General features: G+C 35.6%; 1 protein-coding gene across 5 annotated transcripts in view; it reads right to left on the bottom strand.

Annotated features, from left to right (window-relative positions):
• The window catches only part of ZCCHC7 (zinc finger CCHC-type containing 7), a 305,804-nt gene extending 287,493 nt beyond the window's left edge, over positions 1–18,311 (bottom strand). For 2 of the 5 annotated variants that reach the window (XR_010944958.1, XM_067743928.1), the window contains exons 1-2: positions 18,178–18,311; positions 12,835–13,465 (exon numbers count right to left, since the gene is read on the bottom strand). Coding sequence is in view for 4 of the 5 variants with exons in the window: in XM_067743928.1 (XP_067600029.1) it covers positions 12,835–13,444 (610 nt within the window). In the remaining variant the exon portion in view is untranslated. The other 3 variants (XM_067743930.1, XM_067743929.1, XM_067743931.1) reach the window with 3 other exon arrangements.
• Between the last annotated feature and the right edge of the window lie 247 nt (positions 18,312–18,558).

The following is an 18,558-nucleotide window of genomic DNA, read 5'->3' on the forward strand; positions in this document are numbered from 1 at the left end:
TATTTGGAGGAGATTTTAGGACTAGAGGCCTCTACTTTTCCCTTACATTAGTACTGAATTACCCAATATTTAAATTGCCACAGCACTTCTCCAAGGACTTAACATTCAGCAGCATAAAGTTGTTTCATAAAACAAAATTCTTCATATTTGAAAAATAAGCATGTTTTGCAGGAATAAGCAAACTTTTAAATCTGGTCAAGTTAAAATTGTATGTTTCCAATCAAATGTATATTCATATGTCTATTTGAATATATACACACCATCGACAACAAAAACTGAATGAAAAAAGAAATCACATACCAGATTACAACTGATTTCCTATGAATAACTTTTGAATATACAATAATATTTAAATTAAGAATTTTTAACAGTACTATATACTGCTACTTAGTATTTCTGGATTTACTTAGTTCAACTATAACATAACATTTTTATTCCAACAGTAGAGCGACCATGAACAGAAAATTTCGGGATTAATAATTTTCTATCAATTTCATGCATAAAGCTAACATATCTTTTGAGCTTCTCAATGGCTCAAAAATTAAATTGCTACTCTTATTAAGAAAACAAAACCACGAACAAAATTAGTTTTTCCCTGCTACTCCCCATGGATCTAAGTCCACACAATAATTCTTCCCAATCTGCAAAACAAAACAAAACAACACACAAATAGATAGGCTAAGGAAGAAAGATCAAAACAAAGAAACAAGTAAAAAAAAAAAAAAAATCCTCTTTCCCTTTAGCAATCAACAAAATAACAAAAAAGAAAAAGTGGAAAAGTCACCCAGAATATATGACCATGTAAGCATGGGCACTCTTGCAGAAAACCAAGTCTGCAACCCAAAGCCATGGGAAATTTAAATTAGAGCAAACAGCCACAATAGGCAGGGAAATCTGTATAGATAAAAAGGGACTGCTGAGGTTGCAGGTATACTACTAAAGATCTTTTGAGATTAGTTTTATTAACTTTAAAAAATAATAAACAATAACTGTATCCACATCATACATTAAAAAAATTAAGTTTTTTCCCCTTAAATCAAAATATACATATGTATGTGATATAGCTAAAGGAAGAAAAAGGATCCCCACTGCTAAATACTGAGAATCAGCAAATCAGAAATTTGTTTTACAACTCTATCTCCTTCTATACTTAAATAATGTTAAAAGCAATTGAAAAATTTAATGAAAGGAAGATGCTAACACTGCTGATGTTAACTTAAGTGGTGGCAAAATCACACAGCTGAACACAACTCCTCTTTGACTAACTATAAAGAACTATATACCAAAGTTAGTTTAACTAACCAAAAGTTGACAATTAGATGATCTGTGGTACAACCATTACATTTCCTGTGTTAAATCTGATAATAAAAGAAATTTCCCAAACTAGAACATCTCAAACAGAAGAATAAAGGGACTTACACAACAACCAAAGCAGTCACGGTATTAAGTACCAATACAAATAATCCACAACTTAAGACCTGATGGATTTTTTTACCAGTAACTCACCTATCTAGAACATTTAGGTTGAATATTATGTTTTTAGGGAAGTATTTCATATACGTAAAAAACAATCATACTAGATTCAAATAATACCTTTATAGCAATACATAAGTTGTATTTATTCTCCCACAAAATTTATATAGTTTTTAAAGCAAACCCAAAAGGGGTGGGCTCGATACAGGGTATTGAATAAAGAACAAAATACTAATTATATGGGAGTGAGGTGATTTTTCAACAATGAAATTTTATTGACAATTAAAATCCTCCTTAAAAGTAGAAAGTAATGCTATTTCTAAATAAAACCACTGACAAAGTTCATTTTTGTTTAAATCAGACCATCTAACAATAAAAAATGGCTAGTGCGATACAAGGAGTTACAAGATTGATATGGTTGCACACCTTTTCTTTAAATAAAACCTTTCTTCAGTTAAATTTGCAAATTTATATTCTGAATTCCTCTCACCTGACTTTTCAAAGCCTAATTTTTGACTTACTTTAAAAATTTTATTTATCAGCCATAACCAGTCTGTTTCCTACATCTTTAGAGTTTCTCATTAGCTAAAAATATAGAAAGAGTATTGAAAAGTCTTCTAGAAATTGGGGCTTTCCCTCCCTAGAGTAGATAATTCTGTAACAGGCGCTAGTTACAAAGCAAAATCAGAAGTGACCTACGCACTTCAAGGGATTCCCAACAAAACAGTTTCTCTCAATGAGTAGCTGTAAACAGCATTCTTTCATCTTGAGGTAATTATAAGTTGACTATATATTTAGGCAAAAGCAGAAGGGAAGAGTAAAAATTTTTTTCCCATTATAGAATTATGCTGTCTTCCCTTAAAATGTATTTGCAGAAGATGGAGAGAGCAGATGCTCTCAAGTCCACCGTTAACTAATTTTCAAAACTATAATTATGAAATTCTAATGTAAAAATGTCATAGAAATAAAAGGTACACACATCAGACAAGATCCACTTTTAAATAACCCATTATTAGACTGCCTTTATACTTCAATCCAAACATGTATTACAAAAATAATTTTTATCCCCAGAATTACATCTCTATCCAGAGCTAATGCTGTTAGATCAAGATTCAAAAACTAAAAAACAAGTCATATCTATTCTTGTAGATTATTTTAAGTGTATCTGTATAATTTAAAAAGAAACTTACACATGGTGGATGCTCAATTAAAATATGCATTTCCTTATTATTAGCAGAATCAACAACAATCTGGCAAGTAACTCAAAATGCCAAAAACTTAACCATGACAATAACTTTAATTTATAACAAAACAATGCTTAAGAGATTAAAAACTTTTGGCTAAAAAACTTCCAATAAGTCAACACTTACTTAAGTGTTAATAACCAAGAGGAAATTAGCAAGAAATTAGTAAATTACCCTGAAATTAAATACAAATTTAGCAAAGTCTTAAAAACAGGATCAACTTAAGAGTCATGAATTTTCTGAGTAGCCTTTACTCTTATAAGGGGAAAAAAAGTAAATGTTCTCATTTCTGTACTTCTTTTGAAAAATGTTTGACAGTCTAATCGTATATAGTTCATATCAAATTCTACCTTCTGACCATACTATCTATAAATTATACTTATCTTCTTAGACAAGTGGTCTCTATACATAATAGATTATTTTTATAGCAAACAGCTATAAGAATTTTATATTCAAACACTCTTTACCCAGACATCAGGATTCAACTTCCTATGACCATTAGATAAGAATGAAAATCTTGCCATCTTATTTTATGCTTCTCCATTTCAAAAACAAACCAAAAAAAAGGCAGACCTGAAGATGTCTAATATTTTAATGGCAACAAAACTAAGTCATTAGTTCAATAAACGTGCTATTTTCTTATAGCATGCTATTATCTTACATGCAATTTCCAACAAATTTAGTATATCTTATATGAAAATCAAATCAGTTTCTAAGAGAAACGTCAAAAAAAAAAAAAGTAAAATTTAATTCTCTCCCTAGGTACTTATTACTGTTGAAAAGAAAAACTACTGTAAATGAATTTAGGCTAAAAGTCATAAGTTGACTTTGGAAGAATGCATAGCTAAGTTGCTGATCAACAATGAAATCACAAAAATTAGCGACATACAATACCAACATTCCAAAATGTTATTAAAATCCAACCCAAAGCTGCCTTCGCATTTCTGGGATTTCTAATGAGATTTTCAGTCTGCTGAACAATGGCCATAAAAGGCTTTCAAACTTCACTCCATTCACAAGTAAAGTTGAAATTGAACATTTTTATTTCTTCTCTCCCTATGACAACTTCACCATGGAACAGTGAATAACACAGCTCAAGTCATTATGCTAATTAGAAATTAAATAAAAAGATGCCCTCACAATAGTTAAGTGTAAGGTGACATGCTACAACTACAGACACAGTTCAAAAGCAGCTTTAGGGATTGTGTAGTGCACGCTTACAAAAGCTGAAAACATCAGGGAGGGAGCTCTTTGGTCCTCGCGGTTACCAGAACTCTAGCATGTGGCCACTTTTCAATTATAAGGCAGAAATTAAACTATACATCCATAAGAAGTATGTCAAACAGCAACTCACTCTTACGACCTATTAGGCCGTAAGATTTCTCAACAAATTATGACTTGGACTTCCTTCATGGCGCAGTGGTTAAGAATCCGCCTGCCAATGCAGGGGACACGGGTTCGAGCCCTGGTCCGGGAAGATCCCACATGCCGTGGAGCAACTAAGCCCATGCGCCACAACTACTGAGCCTGCACTCTAGAGCCCACGTGCCTAGAGCCCGTGCTCTGCGACAAGAGAATCCACCACAAGGCGAAGCCTGCGCACCACAACAAAGAGTAGCCCCTGCTCACCGCAACTAGAGAAAGCCCGAGCTCAGCAACGAAGACCCAACGCAGCCAAATATATATAAATAAATAAATTTATTTAAAAAAAAAAAAAAAGAACCTATGACTGACTGGTTATCTGATGAATGCAGAAAGGGGGGGAAAATACCACCTTGAAGATTTGAAGAGCATTAAAAGGAAAGTTTAATTTATTTATATTTCCAAACTAACAGAATGTGTTCCTTTTCTATGTTAAAAGGTGGTAAAGAACACAAGCTATGACGAGCCGAAGTTATATTTCAAGACATGCTCTACTTTCAACAGCCTTGCATAAAACACACATTTTAAGCAGCCGGTCATGTCCTTTGACTAACATACAACATCTGGTCCGTCTGAGAAAATTTTTCTATCTTCCATAAAGTTGCATGAAATATCCAATTTTTTAAAGGAAAAAAAAGGAGACATATGAGCAAGAAATAGGCAGAAAATATTGCAATAAAATAATAACCAAGAAATCTTCCAACAGCATATGCAGAACATAAATACCCTTTCTCATTTAGGCTGAGGCGGTTTCTGAAAGGATATGCTATTAAAATGTTTAATCATACCCAGCCACATATTAAGCCATTAATTAAACATTAACGGTATCATATAGTTTTAGGGTTTTCAGCTTTTATTCTTCCTCCCTGCATTTAACCTGAACGTTAAATCCTATCCATTCTTCAAGACTGAGTTCAAAGAGTTACTTTTCAATTCACTCTTGTACTTTGCCTATCTGTAATAATCTTTTTTAAAAAGTCTATTACATTCATCTGGAAATGATTATGTATGTGCTGGGACATCTCTTGTATTTGTAGAAATGTATTTAACTCTGGTAATAGAGTGGACTTTCCATATTGTCATGCACTTTAAGGTTTCTAAAGGCAGGGACTACATAGCACTTCTTGAAACCCAACACCTTAACGGTATAGTGCCTGTACACTGTAAGCATCCAGGAAGTAATTGTTGGATTGATTTTAAGACTTCAGATTTAGGTTTTAACTAGTAGATCATAAAATGTCACCAAATAAAATAAAATTTATTCAAATAAAGTGCCATACTAGAGACATGTTGTTCAAAAGCAACTTGGGTTCACCAAAAAATCTGAGAACTTCTCATTTAAAAACACCAAGTGGAAGTTATATGCCCATGCTTGCCACAGTGATAGTGAACTCATCCTGTAGTTAGGAGTTCTGTCAAAATATTTTCCTATTACATTAATTTAGTCTATCCACTGTCTCATTTTAGCTTATAACCTTAATGAAATAAAATTTATTATTTTCCCAATAAAGGAATTAAGTTACCCAAAGTCACAGGTAGTCAACTATGGAGCTGTAAAAGACCTAGTAGCCACCACTGAGAACCTATGTCCATTACCTCATTTCAGAAATAAACTTTAAACTAAGATTTGAGGGATGAGTAGGTATCAGCCAGGCAAGGTAGAAACTGATCCAGGCATATATAAAGACCCAGATCAAATAAAATATGAGGTATTTGGAAAACTGAAATTCAAGTAGGTAACCCACTCTACTCAAATTTTAATTACTTATCAAGTCTTGGTTGAGTGCCTTATAAATACCAGGGATTCAGCAATTGCCTCTAGATGAGTTCTTCAACTTCTGAAAATGTATCCAAAACTTTTATGTGCATATTTTTTAGGGGTGAAAGGGACATGACACAAAAACAGTTAAAAGACTTACTGCACTAAGTCGATAAAAGCCATAATTATACTTCAATTTCAATCAATTACTTCATGATTTTACTTTACTAAAGCCATAATTTCACTTCAACCTCATGTAGTACTATGTAAAGAGCACTATTCTATACGAAAAGGTAGAATTTCAATTAAATTCACCCAAGATTTGCTAGGTACCCACTATGTGCCAAATGCTGACAAACTATTATAAAAGAACGATGTACCCAACTGTACATACTGAAGGAGTTCTACATTAATGTAAAGTTCTACACTATAACAGTCACATACACTAGGAACTAACAGGTTTCTTCCACTTTTAAAAATGCTGAACTCTTCATTCTTTAAAAAGTATTTTCCTTTTAAAATCTGAACCTATTTAATTTTTTGCTAAATCTAAATCTTTCAAAATTACTAAATGAGAAAGAAACGGTAAGACCAGGAGTATAAGCATAGGTATAAAGCATGCTTCTGAAAGTGGACTTAGACTATAATACATTTATTTAAAATACATTTTAAAACTGTAACAATTATATTATTCATCAACTATTTAAAATTACTATTCATTCACTTCCAAAAAGTATTTGTTACATGCCTAATGTGTCCAGCTCAGATTAGTGTAGAAGACACAAAAATAGTCTATAGTCGTAGAAATGAGAAATATCTTTAGATACTATTATGGACTGATCTCCAGGATATACTGTTAAGAGATAAAAAACAAGGTAGAGCAAAGTGTAGATCACATGCTACTGTTTACTTCAAGAAGGGGGAGGGAGGATATGAAGATATATACATATTTGCTTATATATTTTTTAATGTAAGGACAAACTATCAATTTTCTCTTAACAGTTACCCCTAAGAGGAAGGGTGGGAACAGGATGAAGACTGGACAGAAGGTAGACGTCTCTGAATATTTTTTACCTTGTCTTATTGATTTGAATTTGGAACATTCTAAATATTTTACATAATTATGAAACAAACTGAATTTTTAAAAGGTAAAACTAAATATTAACATATGAAAAGCAAAATGAACCATCTATGTGTCTAGCTGATAGCACAATCACAGGGAGAGAAACCTGAATTTAATTAAGCTTCTAGCTCTAACTACCAATTCATAGGAAATACAGGGGACAGTGGAGTATGTTAAACAGTATCACAAAATTCAAACTCAGGGAATTCTAGAGGATAAACAATCCAGTTAGTATAACAATTAAGTTATAAAGAAGAAAGAAAACACATAGAAGAAAGATAAAGGAGGAACCTAAGATTAAAGGACATAAGTTACCACCCAACTGCAATAAATAGATCTGATTCAAATAAACTGTAGGAAAAAAAAATTAAGAGCCCATTAGGGAAATCTGAAGGCTGAAATCTGAAGGCTGGTTATTTAATGATAGAAGAATTATTGGTAATTTGTTTAGGTGTGATAATAATATGATTGTTTCTTAAAAAGAAAACTTATGTTTTAGAAATACATATTGAAATGAATGTATATGTATATAAATAAATGAATGAAATGACATGATGACTGTGATTTGCTTCAAAATAATACAGGGACATGGAATTACATATGAGAAAAGATTGGTCATAAGTTGATAATTGTTGAAGCTGGTTTATGGAACAGTGAGACCATTACGACATTCCAGTTTTGTATACTTTAAAATTTCCATATGGGCTTCCCTGGTGGCGCAGTGGTTGAGAGTCCGCCTGCCGATGCAGGGGACACGGGTTCGTGCCCCAGACCGGGAAGATCCCACATGCCGCGGAGTGGCTGGGCCCGTGAGCCATGGCCGCTGAGCCTGCGCGTCCGGAGCCTGTGCTCCGCAACGGGAGAGGCCACAGTGAGAGGCCCGCGTACCACAAAAAAAAAAAAAAAAAAAATTTCCATAGTTAAAAATTAACAAAGATTTAACAATTACTCCGAGAGCTAATGATATCCCTTCCCTCTGCAGGAAAATAAGTTGGTGATTATTCATGTATAACTCCTATAGCACTTATTCCCATCATTTGGCTGTCATATACAATAATCCTTCCCAAACTAGAGATCACCGTCACAAATTAAAAAACATGTTCATTTCCTTTGGTGCATCTTTTCTTCAACCAAGAAATCTGTCTTTCTAATAAATGAGAATTGTAAGACACTCTTACTGCGGATAATAAACTAAAGAAAGTAAAGGGTAAGAATTTTAAAAGGAAGACAAATGACAGAGCAGGTATCATTTACATAAAGAAGCGTCAGGAAAGAGTAAAGAAAGTGAAGCAAATGAAGTTTGTTTCTAGACTTTAGAAATAAACTCCTACACCCATCAGCAGCAAGGGCTGAGTCATATGTAACAGGTACTGAAGCCCTGTGTTTTGGCATGGATTTGTTATAAGCAGAGCCCTCATCATAAAGCTGTATATACTGAGGAAAGCTAGGCTGAGCACACTACCTAAGTGCTACATCACCAAGGCCCCCATGGAACCCAAGGAAGCTAATCGACAGCTTCAGATCATAAAATCAGAAAAGTATCAAACATTTAGAGGAAGTAAAAAAGAGGGAAAAAATGTCTCCTGGTTGTATATTATCTACCTGATCGTGTATTCTAATTGTGTATTAAAGCAAAACAAACATTTACGCATCTCACTGAAACTGAAGTAGTGCGAAAGAACCTCACATTTCCACAGAACAAGAGTGGTGCTGCACTCATTACTACAAATTTAACAATGGAAAATATGGATGTACTTACATAGTCCTTCAGATCTTCACGTACTACCTCAAATTCACTAATCCTATTTTTTAAAAAGTTTTAAGTTTTCAACCACAACTATCCCCAGAATTTTGAGAGACTTAACTCCAATGGTTAAGAAGAGACTTCCATAAATTACTTAAGCTTCTTATTATATTTTGTCTCTTCAATGAAACACCAAGCCACTTAAGGCTAAAACTATGTCTTTTACCACTTTAAATCCCCTCTATGTATTCTACATAGAGTAGATGCTCAATAAGTGTTTGATCATTTAGCAGTTAATGAAAAACAAAGTAATATATATGGCAAAGAATTACTCTAAATAGTATTAAAAAGGCTTCTGAGGAAAAGACCTGTCCTCAAGGAGTTGCTAATCTCTTCTCTTATATTGATATTTCAAATATGCCACAGTTTGAGGGGTTTGCGGAGGAGGGGGAGCAGTACACAAAATCATAATTTTTGCTGTTTAACAATCATCATTTCAGAAGTATGCCAGAATTTCCACAAACTTCCACTGACATGAAAAAATCTTTTCTCTAAAGACTATTACACAAACTGAACCAGATCTACCCCCAGGTCTATTTATGAATGGGATAATAATGATTAGAAAGTAACAACACACTCAAATAGGCATCAGTACTGAATATATTGCCTATTAACTAGAAAAAAAATAGGATTATGGCATTAGTAGATCAAGGAGCACAGAGTAGGGATAAATTTCAATATGGATAGTAGGAACATACACTGACTGTTTGGAATCAAGAATTACTTAGAATTACTTAGGTCTTAAATATATATTTTTACCAATATTGCTAAGAAATAACAAAGAGTCTACCAGTAAATCAAATAGAAATGTGCAACATGACAAGTAATCATAAAAACCACTGCAGTTAATTGGAACCCTCATACATTACTGATGGGGATGTATAATGGTGCGGCCACTGTGGAAAAGTTTGGCAGTTCCTCAAAAAGTGAAACAGAGAAATGCCAGTAATCATATTCCTAGTTTATACCCAAAACAAGTATTCAAGTAAATACCTGTACATGAATGTCCAGAGTAGCACTATTCATGACAGCCAAAAGGTAGAAACACAAATGTCCATCAACAGATAAATGGATAAACAAAATGCAGGTATACAATAGAATATTATTCAGCCTTAAAAGAGGAATGAAGTACTGATACATGCTACAATATGCATAAGCCTCCAAAACATTATGCTAAGTGAAAGAAGCTAGACACAGAAGGTCACATACTGGATGATTCTATTTACACGAAATATCCAGAATAGGTAAATCCAAAGACAGAAAGCAGACTTGTGCTTGTCAGAGTCTGGGGCAGGAGGTTATGAGGAGTGACTGTTCAATCGGTGCAGGGTTTCTTTTGGATGTGGTGAAAACATTTTGGCGTTTCCCTTGGATGTGATGAAAATGTTTTGGAACTAGATATAGGTAATGGTTCTACAACATTGTGAATGTATTAAATGCCTCCAAATTGAACCTTTAAAACGGTTAATTCTGTGTCAATTTCACCTCAATAAAAAATAAACAAATAATCCCCCCAAAACACAGTTCAAGAACAGCCATGCTTCTTATTGTCTATAACATAAAATACTAAAATTGTTTTCCAGAGATTTCTCTATATACCTGATTACCAACTTTTTCTTCATTCCTAAAAGCCATACCTAAGTCCATCATTCTCTTTCCTCTAGAATCCTCATCTCCATATGGCTCAGCTACCCTTAACCCCGTCCTCACTACCCCTCATCAATCCCTTTCATTTTGCCTTGAGAAATCCTACTTACATTATGAGCCACCATCCAGTTAACCTGCTCCTCTTTCTGTGGAAAGATAAGCTTTCTTTTCAATTTATCAAGCTTTTCAGTATGTATATGTGAAATAACAATAAGATATCCAAATGGAAATATTTGGCACGGTGGACATAGAGAACTTGAATTCAAGAAAAGTCGCTGATCATCATGAACACATTAGTATTTGATGAAACTAGGTGTCATGTTACGGGAAGGCAATTTAGAGAAGGAATAGGCTAAATGATTGTTTTGACATTCTGTAATGTTTTGCCTAACCCTGGATCTTTTGGTTTCTGTCACCCTGCCCCAGGTATTACTGGAAAAAGTTATGAAACCCTTCAGAGTGAGTTCATTACAAGTTCACATTGTTTCAATTTTGATTGAATACTACTTTTAAGCAAGGCTTTTATTCTCTTATTGTTGATTTGTTAGCATAACGATTTCCAACCTATGAGCTTCAGACTCCTGGGAGCTGGAGAATTAGTTATCACAATGGGTGGCCAGAGGCATGCTTTATATAAGGCCATATATGCTGCAGACAGGCCTTATACAATATTTTTCAAATGTGTAGACAATGTTGTGGTTAATAAAATACAAAGTCATGTATGAGTGTACTGAATAGCTTTTTGCTAATATGCATTTTCTCAATTAACAAATACTAAAAATGTAACTATAGTTATGTGGGGCAGGGGGTCCACAAATTTTTTTGAAGTTAAAGAAGTTGTCATCTTCAACATATTGGGATCCACTGCCTAACAGTATTCCCCATAGCACCTAAACATCTTTCCCACACTCTAAGCCTCTAAGTATCCCCTGCCCAATTCCAGACCCACTTCCACTTTCATTTTCCCAAGAAAATCAAACACATCCTTATACATTCCCTCATCTACCTCAATCCATCTGAATTTATTCTTTCTCCTCCACCTCTATAAATATTTGGTAATTTAGCAATTAAATGTCTCTTCCCTTTTAAGACTAATTCAGACAATATACCTGAGCCCATCTCTTATTTGCCTCCCTTACCCCAATCCACCAAACAGGTTTAATCTCTCCTTCAAGAGATTTTCCCCTTCCACCTAAAAACATTATCAACTCTCTCTTATTCTGACAAAACTTTACTTGATTCTGCTCTATGTTCTAGCTACTATCCTATTTCTTTTCTTCCTTTTGGTGTCAAATTCTCAGAGCTAGCCTACTACAGCCTGAGCCAGACACCTGGCTTTGTAAATAAGATTCTGTTGAAATAGCCATCTCATTTTTTCAGATATCATGGCTGCTTTCCTACAACAAGGGCAAAGTTAAGTAGTTAGGCGATCCTATGGCTTGGAAACCTAAAATATTTCCTACCTGGCTCTTTAAAAAGTTTGTCAATCTCTGGGGCTCCAAAGCATGATCTATATTCAATATCAGCATTTTCTTTTGAGGACAAGTGGGTGCCATTAAAGGTTTTGGATCAGCAGTAAAGTACTGAGTAAAGGGCATTTCAAGACTACCAACTTAACAACAGCATACAGGGAAGATATAAAAGATCATTTAGGAAAATATTGCAAGAGACTACACATTAAGCATAAAGGGAGAAAAATAAAAGGGACTTTTTAAAAGGATAAGCATCAATACTAGATGACTACATGTGACAGAGACAAAACTAACACCAAAATTTCAATTCTTGATTATGTGGCTCTCAAGAATTTGCATTCTCTCCTACAGTCTACTGTAGACTTACAGCTCTTCATAGTTTCCTACATTACTGATTATGGAGTTCCTAAAAATCTTAATACTAATTCCATATCTTCTGTATACCAGGCATTCCCCATGCTTGCTATATGGCTACCTCCTGGGTAAGCAAATCACTTAGGAAGAGGCAGAACCAACAGAGTTGGCCAAATAAGAGCATAGGGCCAATGTCAGAGTTGGATGGAGTACTCACCTGTGGTACCAAGCAGAGAGAGAGGGGAACTAAGATTTCAGGTCCAGAACTGGCTCTAGCCAAACAGGAAGAAGCAGTTATGAATTTGCTTATAGCAGAAGCAGAGTGTCTTTGATATCCTGACATACTTTTCTGATGTTCAGACAGACCACCATTAAAGTGGCCATTGGTAAAAGAGTCTCATGAAAAACAAGCCAAAAAACAAGACCAAAAGGTGAGGAATTAAATGGAGCAGACCCTAATGGTCTTTTGTTTAGGAAAAGCAGTCTTCCTTATTAAAGATGATACTACTTTTCATAATGGCCAATATGATACTAACCTTCATTAAGAGAATTTTCACACCCCACAAGATTGAGAAGGATATCGTCATCTTTATCATCAACTTCACATCCCAGCAGCATCCAGCTTTCCACATTATCGCTTTCTGAAATGGTGCTCTCTTCCTCTTCACTTGAACTGACCTCTATAATCATGACCTCTTGGATTGTACCTGATCTCTCTCCAGGTTTAGTCTTCTCAATATCCCTCTTGCATTTCTTATCTGCCAACTCATTAGAATGACGAAAAGCAGGAGGACCTTGGGTCCTTTCTTCTGCATGGACTCTAAAATTCTTTCTTTTACATTTATAAATACTATCTTCATCAGACAGTGTGATGACCTCTGACCCATCTGATAGCTGGATGACCTCACTATCTGAAAGGATAATTAAGTTCTTCTGATTTGGTTTACTATTGAATGATTCAGAATTCCCAGAGTTCTTCTCTTCATGTTCTTCCTCTTTGATGACATTATCAAGATCTTGGGCATAATGAACTTGGCTGTAGAGCTGAAATTCCACCTCACTATCAACACTCAGTTCACTAGATGACTCTTCACGATAAAGGTCATCTTCATATGCTTCTATGGTCTCATAACCACCAAACATCATGGAAAGTCAGTAACCTTGATGCTGTAAAACAGAAAGTCATAGAAAGAATATATTTTAACAGCTCAGATCATGCCTGTTTAGTGCATAATGATATCACCTCTTAGAGCTAACTTCTGTGAAGGCCATCATTTTTCTCAATGACATATTAAAATACCTTTTTCTCTTAGAGTAGTACCATTTTTCAAGATTTTCTAAATTGTTATGACACACTCTAATAATGCCCAGCCCCTCCCAAATGAAAATTACTGCCAACAAACTGAGTTACAGTTATTAATGGAAATGTTATATTTCACAAGTATGTTAGAAAGGAAAAACAGGTTGAGGTCCACTGTTTCAGACACCGATCACTTTTTCTCCACAATGTTAAAAATCACAAAAATATTTTAGGTCATTCTCACTACTATTCCATCCATTCTTCATCTTTTCCCTGGCTCTGGTTCTGTATCTCATCTTTTCTGGTATACATTCTCACACAGGAATATTACTTCAATTATGACTAAAATCCACAAAAGGACATAATTATCATATTTACTGTTTTGGTGTATATTTGTCTTCTCAATTAAAAAATTAATCTCCAGGCCTTCTGATCTTTGACCAAAAGAATACATAAAAATAGCTGACAAACTTAGTTTATTTCTGTACCTATAAAGATATGTATGAAATACAAACTAACTGAAGACCTAAAATAGAGGTAAAACTCAGCTTTAGGAGCACTTTACTCCTACTGTGAGCACAGTAAATCCTGCTCATCCTTCAACTCTGTTTAAATATCACTTCCTCGGGGAAGCTTTCCTTGACCCACCAAACTGTCGACCCTTTATAGGTTTCCATAGCACTTTACATTTCAAGACATTCACATTTCTAATTACTAGTGCAATGTAAATTTCCCACAAGCACAAATCACATACCCCAGTGGGGCAGGAACTATATGCACTTTGTTAAACAATGGATCACCAAAACCAAGCAGAGTAACTGGCATTTAGTAAGACCTCTATAAAGGTCTGCTGAACTAACAAATGAATAAATAAATTAATAATATCATCAGGTATTTGTTCTAAAGCCCTAATAAATCTAATTATGTGTCTAAAATATGAAAATTATGATGAGATGAATTTCGTAGTTGTCTCCAACTATTTCAAAGATTCTCATATCATCAACCAAAAATCTACACAGATGTTTCAATTAGGTACTAATGGAACACTGATCAAAATGAGAGTGCTGGAAAAAAACTCATTTTTGTTTAAAAAAAAATCAGGCACAGTATAGAGAACAATTAAAAATGACAATTTATTCTTTCTACTCTACTTTTAGCTATACAGATACAATTTAGAAAGACTAGTTGTTTTCTTAGTTTATCAATTCTCTGCCCAAAATGTCGGGGTACTTTTGGTGATACAACCTGCTGACTCCAAAAATCAAATGAACAAGAGCCAAAAATGTACTACACTCATGCTGGAGTTTCTTGTTTTACAGAAATAAAGAAACCAACTTTTGTTGTACACCTTAAACTTACACAATGTTATATGTCAATTATATCTCAATAAAGCTGGGGGGAAAAAGATGATTAAAAGTTCTGAGTTAACAATATTGTATATATGAAATCTGCTAAGAGAGTAAATCTTAAATGTTCTAACCACACACAAAAAAGGTTAAGATGTGAGGTGATGGATGTGTTAACTAACCTTAATGTGGTAATCATTTCACAATATATACATATATCAAATCATCATGTTGTACACCTTAAACAATGTTATTTGTCAATTATATCTCAATAAAGCTGGGGGGGAGACCCAACTTTTAATGCCTTTTTTTCCTTCTAAAAGGTACAATATACCTGTTCCCTTTTTGCACTGTCCTTCAGGTTGCTATGCTGTTGTCATACAAGTTGAATGTGGCTGTCTGAAAAGTAATGCTCATAGCATTTATCAGTTTATATTGAAATGTTAGCTTCAGAGGAATACAAATAAAAGATGAATCCTTTCCTTTTTATTTAATAGGTAAATTAATTCTAAAAGAAGTCAAAGGAATTATGCTTCCTTCAAAATCCTCACTGGATCCATCTTGAGGATCCAGTGTGGACTTAAGATAAAACATAATTCCGGTGCAGCACAGAAAAAATTAAAGAGCTAAATTACAGAGTTACAAATTTGTACTACTCTTGGAGCCATCCCAAAGGAAAGGGATTAAGAAAAGAGCCATAGGCACACCTGTGAATGTATGCCAAAAATAAACTACAGAAATAAAATAAAAACAGACTTCCTTGGGTCTAAGGGTTTATCTCTTCCCCTGAAATGTAGAAAAATGAATTTAACAATTTAGCCCCTATGGCCTTTAAGAGGATTTTGTCCCTTCTGTACTGAAAATTGTGCTCAGCATAACCGGCTCTTCTATTTATGTAGTTTATGTATGCCAGAGCTACGGTCTGCCTGAGGCTGTTTTGGTTTATGTTACTACTTTAATCACATTCAAACGCATTTAGTTAACTTTTTAAATTCATACTCCAAGGAGGAATATGAAAAAAATATATATGTATATAACTGTCTTGATTCAGAAGGACTTCTCAGCTTTTTGAACATTGTACACAATTCTCAAGCATACTTAATTAGATAACATAAAGTCTCTATGAGAGTCACAAAATTTTAAATCTGGAAGAGACCTTTCAGATTATCTCATCAACCTCCTCAATCTACATATAAGGAAACTGAGGTCCAAAGAGATAAGGAAGCCTATCCAAAGTTATTTAGCTGGTTAAGAACACAGCTAAAACTGATTCACATTTCCCTGATTAAAAAAATAACAATCATCATTTCGAATAAAGATTAAAGAAAAAACAAAAACCTTCCTTCAAAACTAAATTTGCAGTGGCTCTAACACCTAAATTTACCTAACAAATATCCATTTTATTTCCGTGGAGTTTAAAAACTATAAAAGAGGCATTTTAATTGGAAAGAAAAGCATACATTTGAATTTGTCAGTTTACCATCCAAGAGCTTCCCAAGTTGGTACACAAAGGCTATAGCAATGCCATGACCAAAAAAGATGGCTCTTATATAAGAACTTAAAATATCAGTTTGGGAATAAAACTTCTCTGAAGAATTTAAATGGCTTAACAAATATAAAACAGCTATAGAGAATAACTGCAAAGGCGCTCGCTGTTGAAAAGTGAGAGCAGAATTCATTCACTGATTTTTTTTAAACTAGACAACTTAAGGCTTATTTAAGCTTTCAGATTTTATTATACAATCTTTAAAGACAACATTTCTGCTCTAACAGTCTACCAACTGGTCATTTCAGTCCTTGTGCTCTTATTTCTCTTCAAAGAACTTTTAGCCTAGATATTTCTTTTTGATGAGATAGCTATCCATCTCAAGGAAATTTAAATCAAATTCACAGCTTGATATCAAGCCTAGTTTTCTTTAGAACATGATTAACAGTTTAATTTCAAATTAAAATTTCTGACTTAGTGAGCCATCCTGATAGTGACAGATTTGAAACACTACTGACTCTAGTGTTAAAATTTCTGCCCACTCTTCGAATGGGGCTTTCAATTTGAAGTAAATCAAACTGGGACAGAGAATTCAAATGTGGGAAACAATGGTCACAAAAAAATTCAGACAGAATACAAGATGCTGGTGGGAGAAAATAATGCTAAATTTATTCAGACAAGTCCAGCTGTTCCTGACATAAAGTCTTTATAGAGTAACTAATCCTATCTCAAGACACTTCCTTCACCTTTCCCTCAGCGCTTTTCCTGTTATTACACAGTATCTTATCCTTGAAGCTATTGTACAATCCTCACTTCCACTTCTTCCTCGGTTTATTCCCCACCCTCAGACTCTCTTGAAAACATCAATACTGAATTATCCCCAAAGCACAATACCGTCTGAAATATACACACAGTCGAAAAATTCAAAACACAACAGAGTTTTGGAAGGAACCTGAAAGTCATTAAATTAAACACTCATTTTATACACTGAGAAATGGGCTCTGAGAAGCTTACTTATTCATTGCGCATAAAAGATCTCCTAATTCAACCCCGTAATCTGAAATCAAGGTAAATACAGCCTGAAGAGAAGATTTCTGGAGTCACCAACGGGAGTTGGTGGTGGAGCCCCGGCTAGAACGCAGGCCTGCTGACTCTCCACTCAGCCAGTTTTCCCACTACATCTGCAACTCTTAAAGTTGAAGTTAACTGCCGGCTACGATGTGAAGGATAAAGGGAATCAGCGAACACAGTCCAAGTCTCCTTGTTTTACGTGGGGAAAGGGGCCCATCTCCCGAAATTTTTCTGTCCCCACAGCTGCAGCTGCTGCTTCTGACTGCTGACGCTGGATTAGGCCCAGGACTGTTCGGTCCTCAAAGGCCGAGCCCTCTTCGCGTTTAAATGACTGACCGGCTTTCCTAATAGACAGGGGAACCTCGGGGGTGGGGGTTGGAGGTAAAATAGGCAGAAACGCCACTCCTCACCGAGGCCATGGGCGCCCAGCCATTTTTGAACCACGGCCTCAGGCCTTGGAGGGGCAGGGAGAAGCCCAGCCGGTCCGCGGAGTCGCGTGGAAAAGAGCTCGACTGAGAGACCACGAGCCGAGCCCCGCCACGAATAAGGGACACAGGGGGGACGCGGAGGCCGGCGAGGGGACACGCGCTAGCTCCACAGCCCAGCGGGCGAGGCGGAGGGCGGGCAGGGGTCCCCCGGCCGCAGTCGGCTCGGGGTCCGTCACACACATACTCACTGCCGCGGCTGCGACCAGGAAGCACCAACCAGGAACCAAAACGCGTAGAGGGACGGGGAGGGGCGAGGACAAATGAGGTAAGAAAACCGCGTCCGCGCGAACCCGGGAGAAGGGAAGGCACTTCCGGGGAAAACACAGCTCCCGGGAGTCGTCTTCCGTCCCGCCCACCCACCAGGCCTTCTGTACGCATGCGTAACAACTATTAACCCTTTCCTTTCCCCTTGATGTGCCTGTCTTGCTCTGGTCCTTTCACAGATATTTAAGCTGCATCTGTGACAGAGGACACCATGTTTGAATGACTTGCACAGAAGATATGCTACTTACCGAGCAAAACCGGGGAGAGTTAGCGCCTTTCTGTGCTGGCGAGAAAAACTACATCTA

The sequence above is a fragment of the Pseudorca crassidens genome, chromosome 7 (genome assembly GCF_039906515.1).
Source record: "Pseudorca crassidens isolate mPseCra1 chromosome 7, mPseCra1.hap1, whole genome shotgun sequence".
NCBI classification, from domain to species: Eukaryota; Metazoa; Chordata; class Mammalia; order Artiodactyla; family Delphinidae; genus Pseudorca; species Pseudorca crassidens.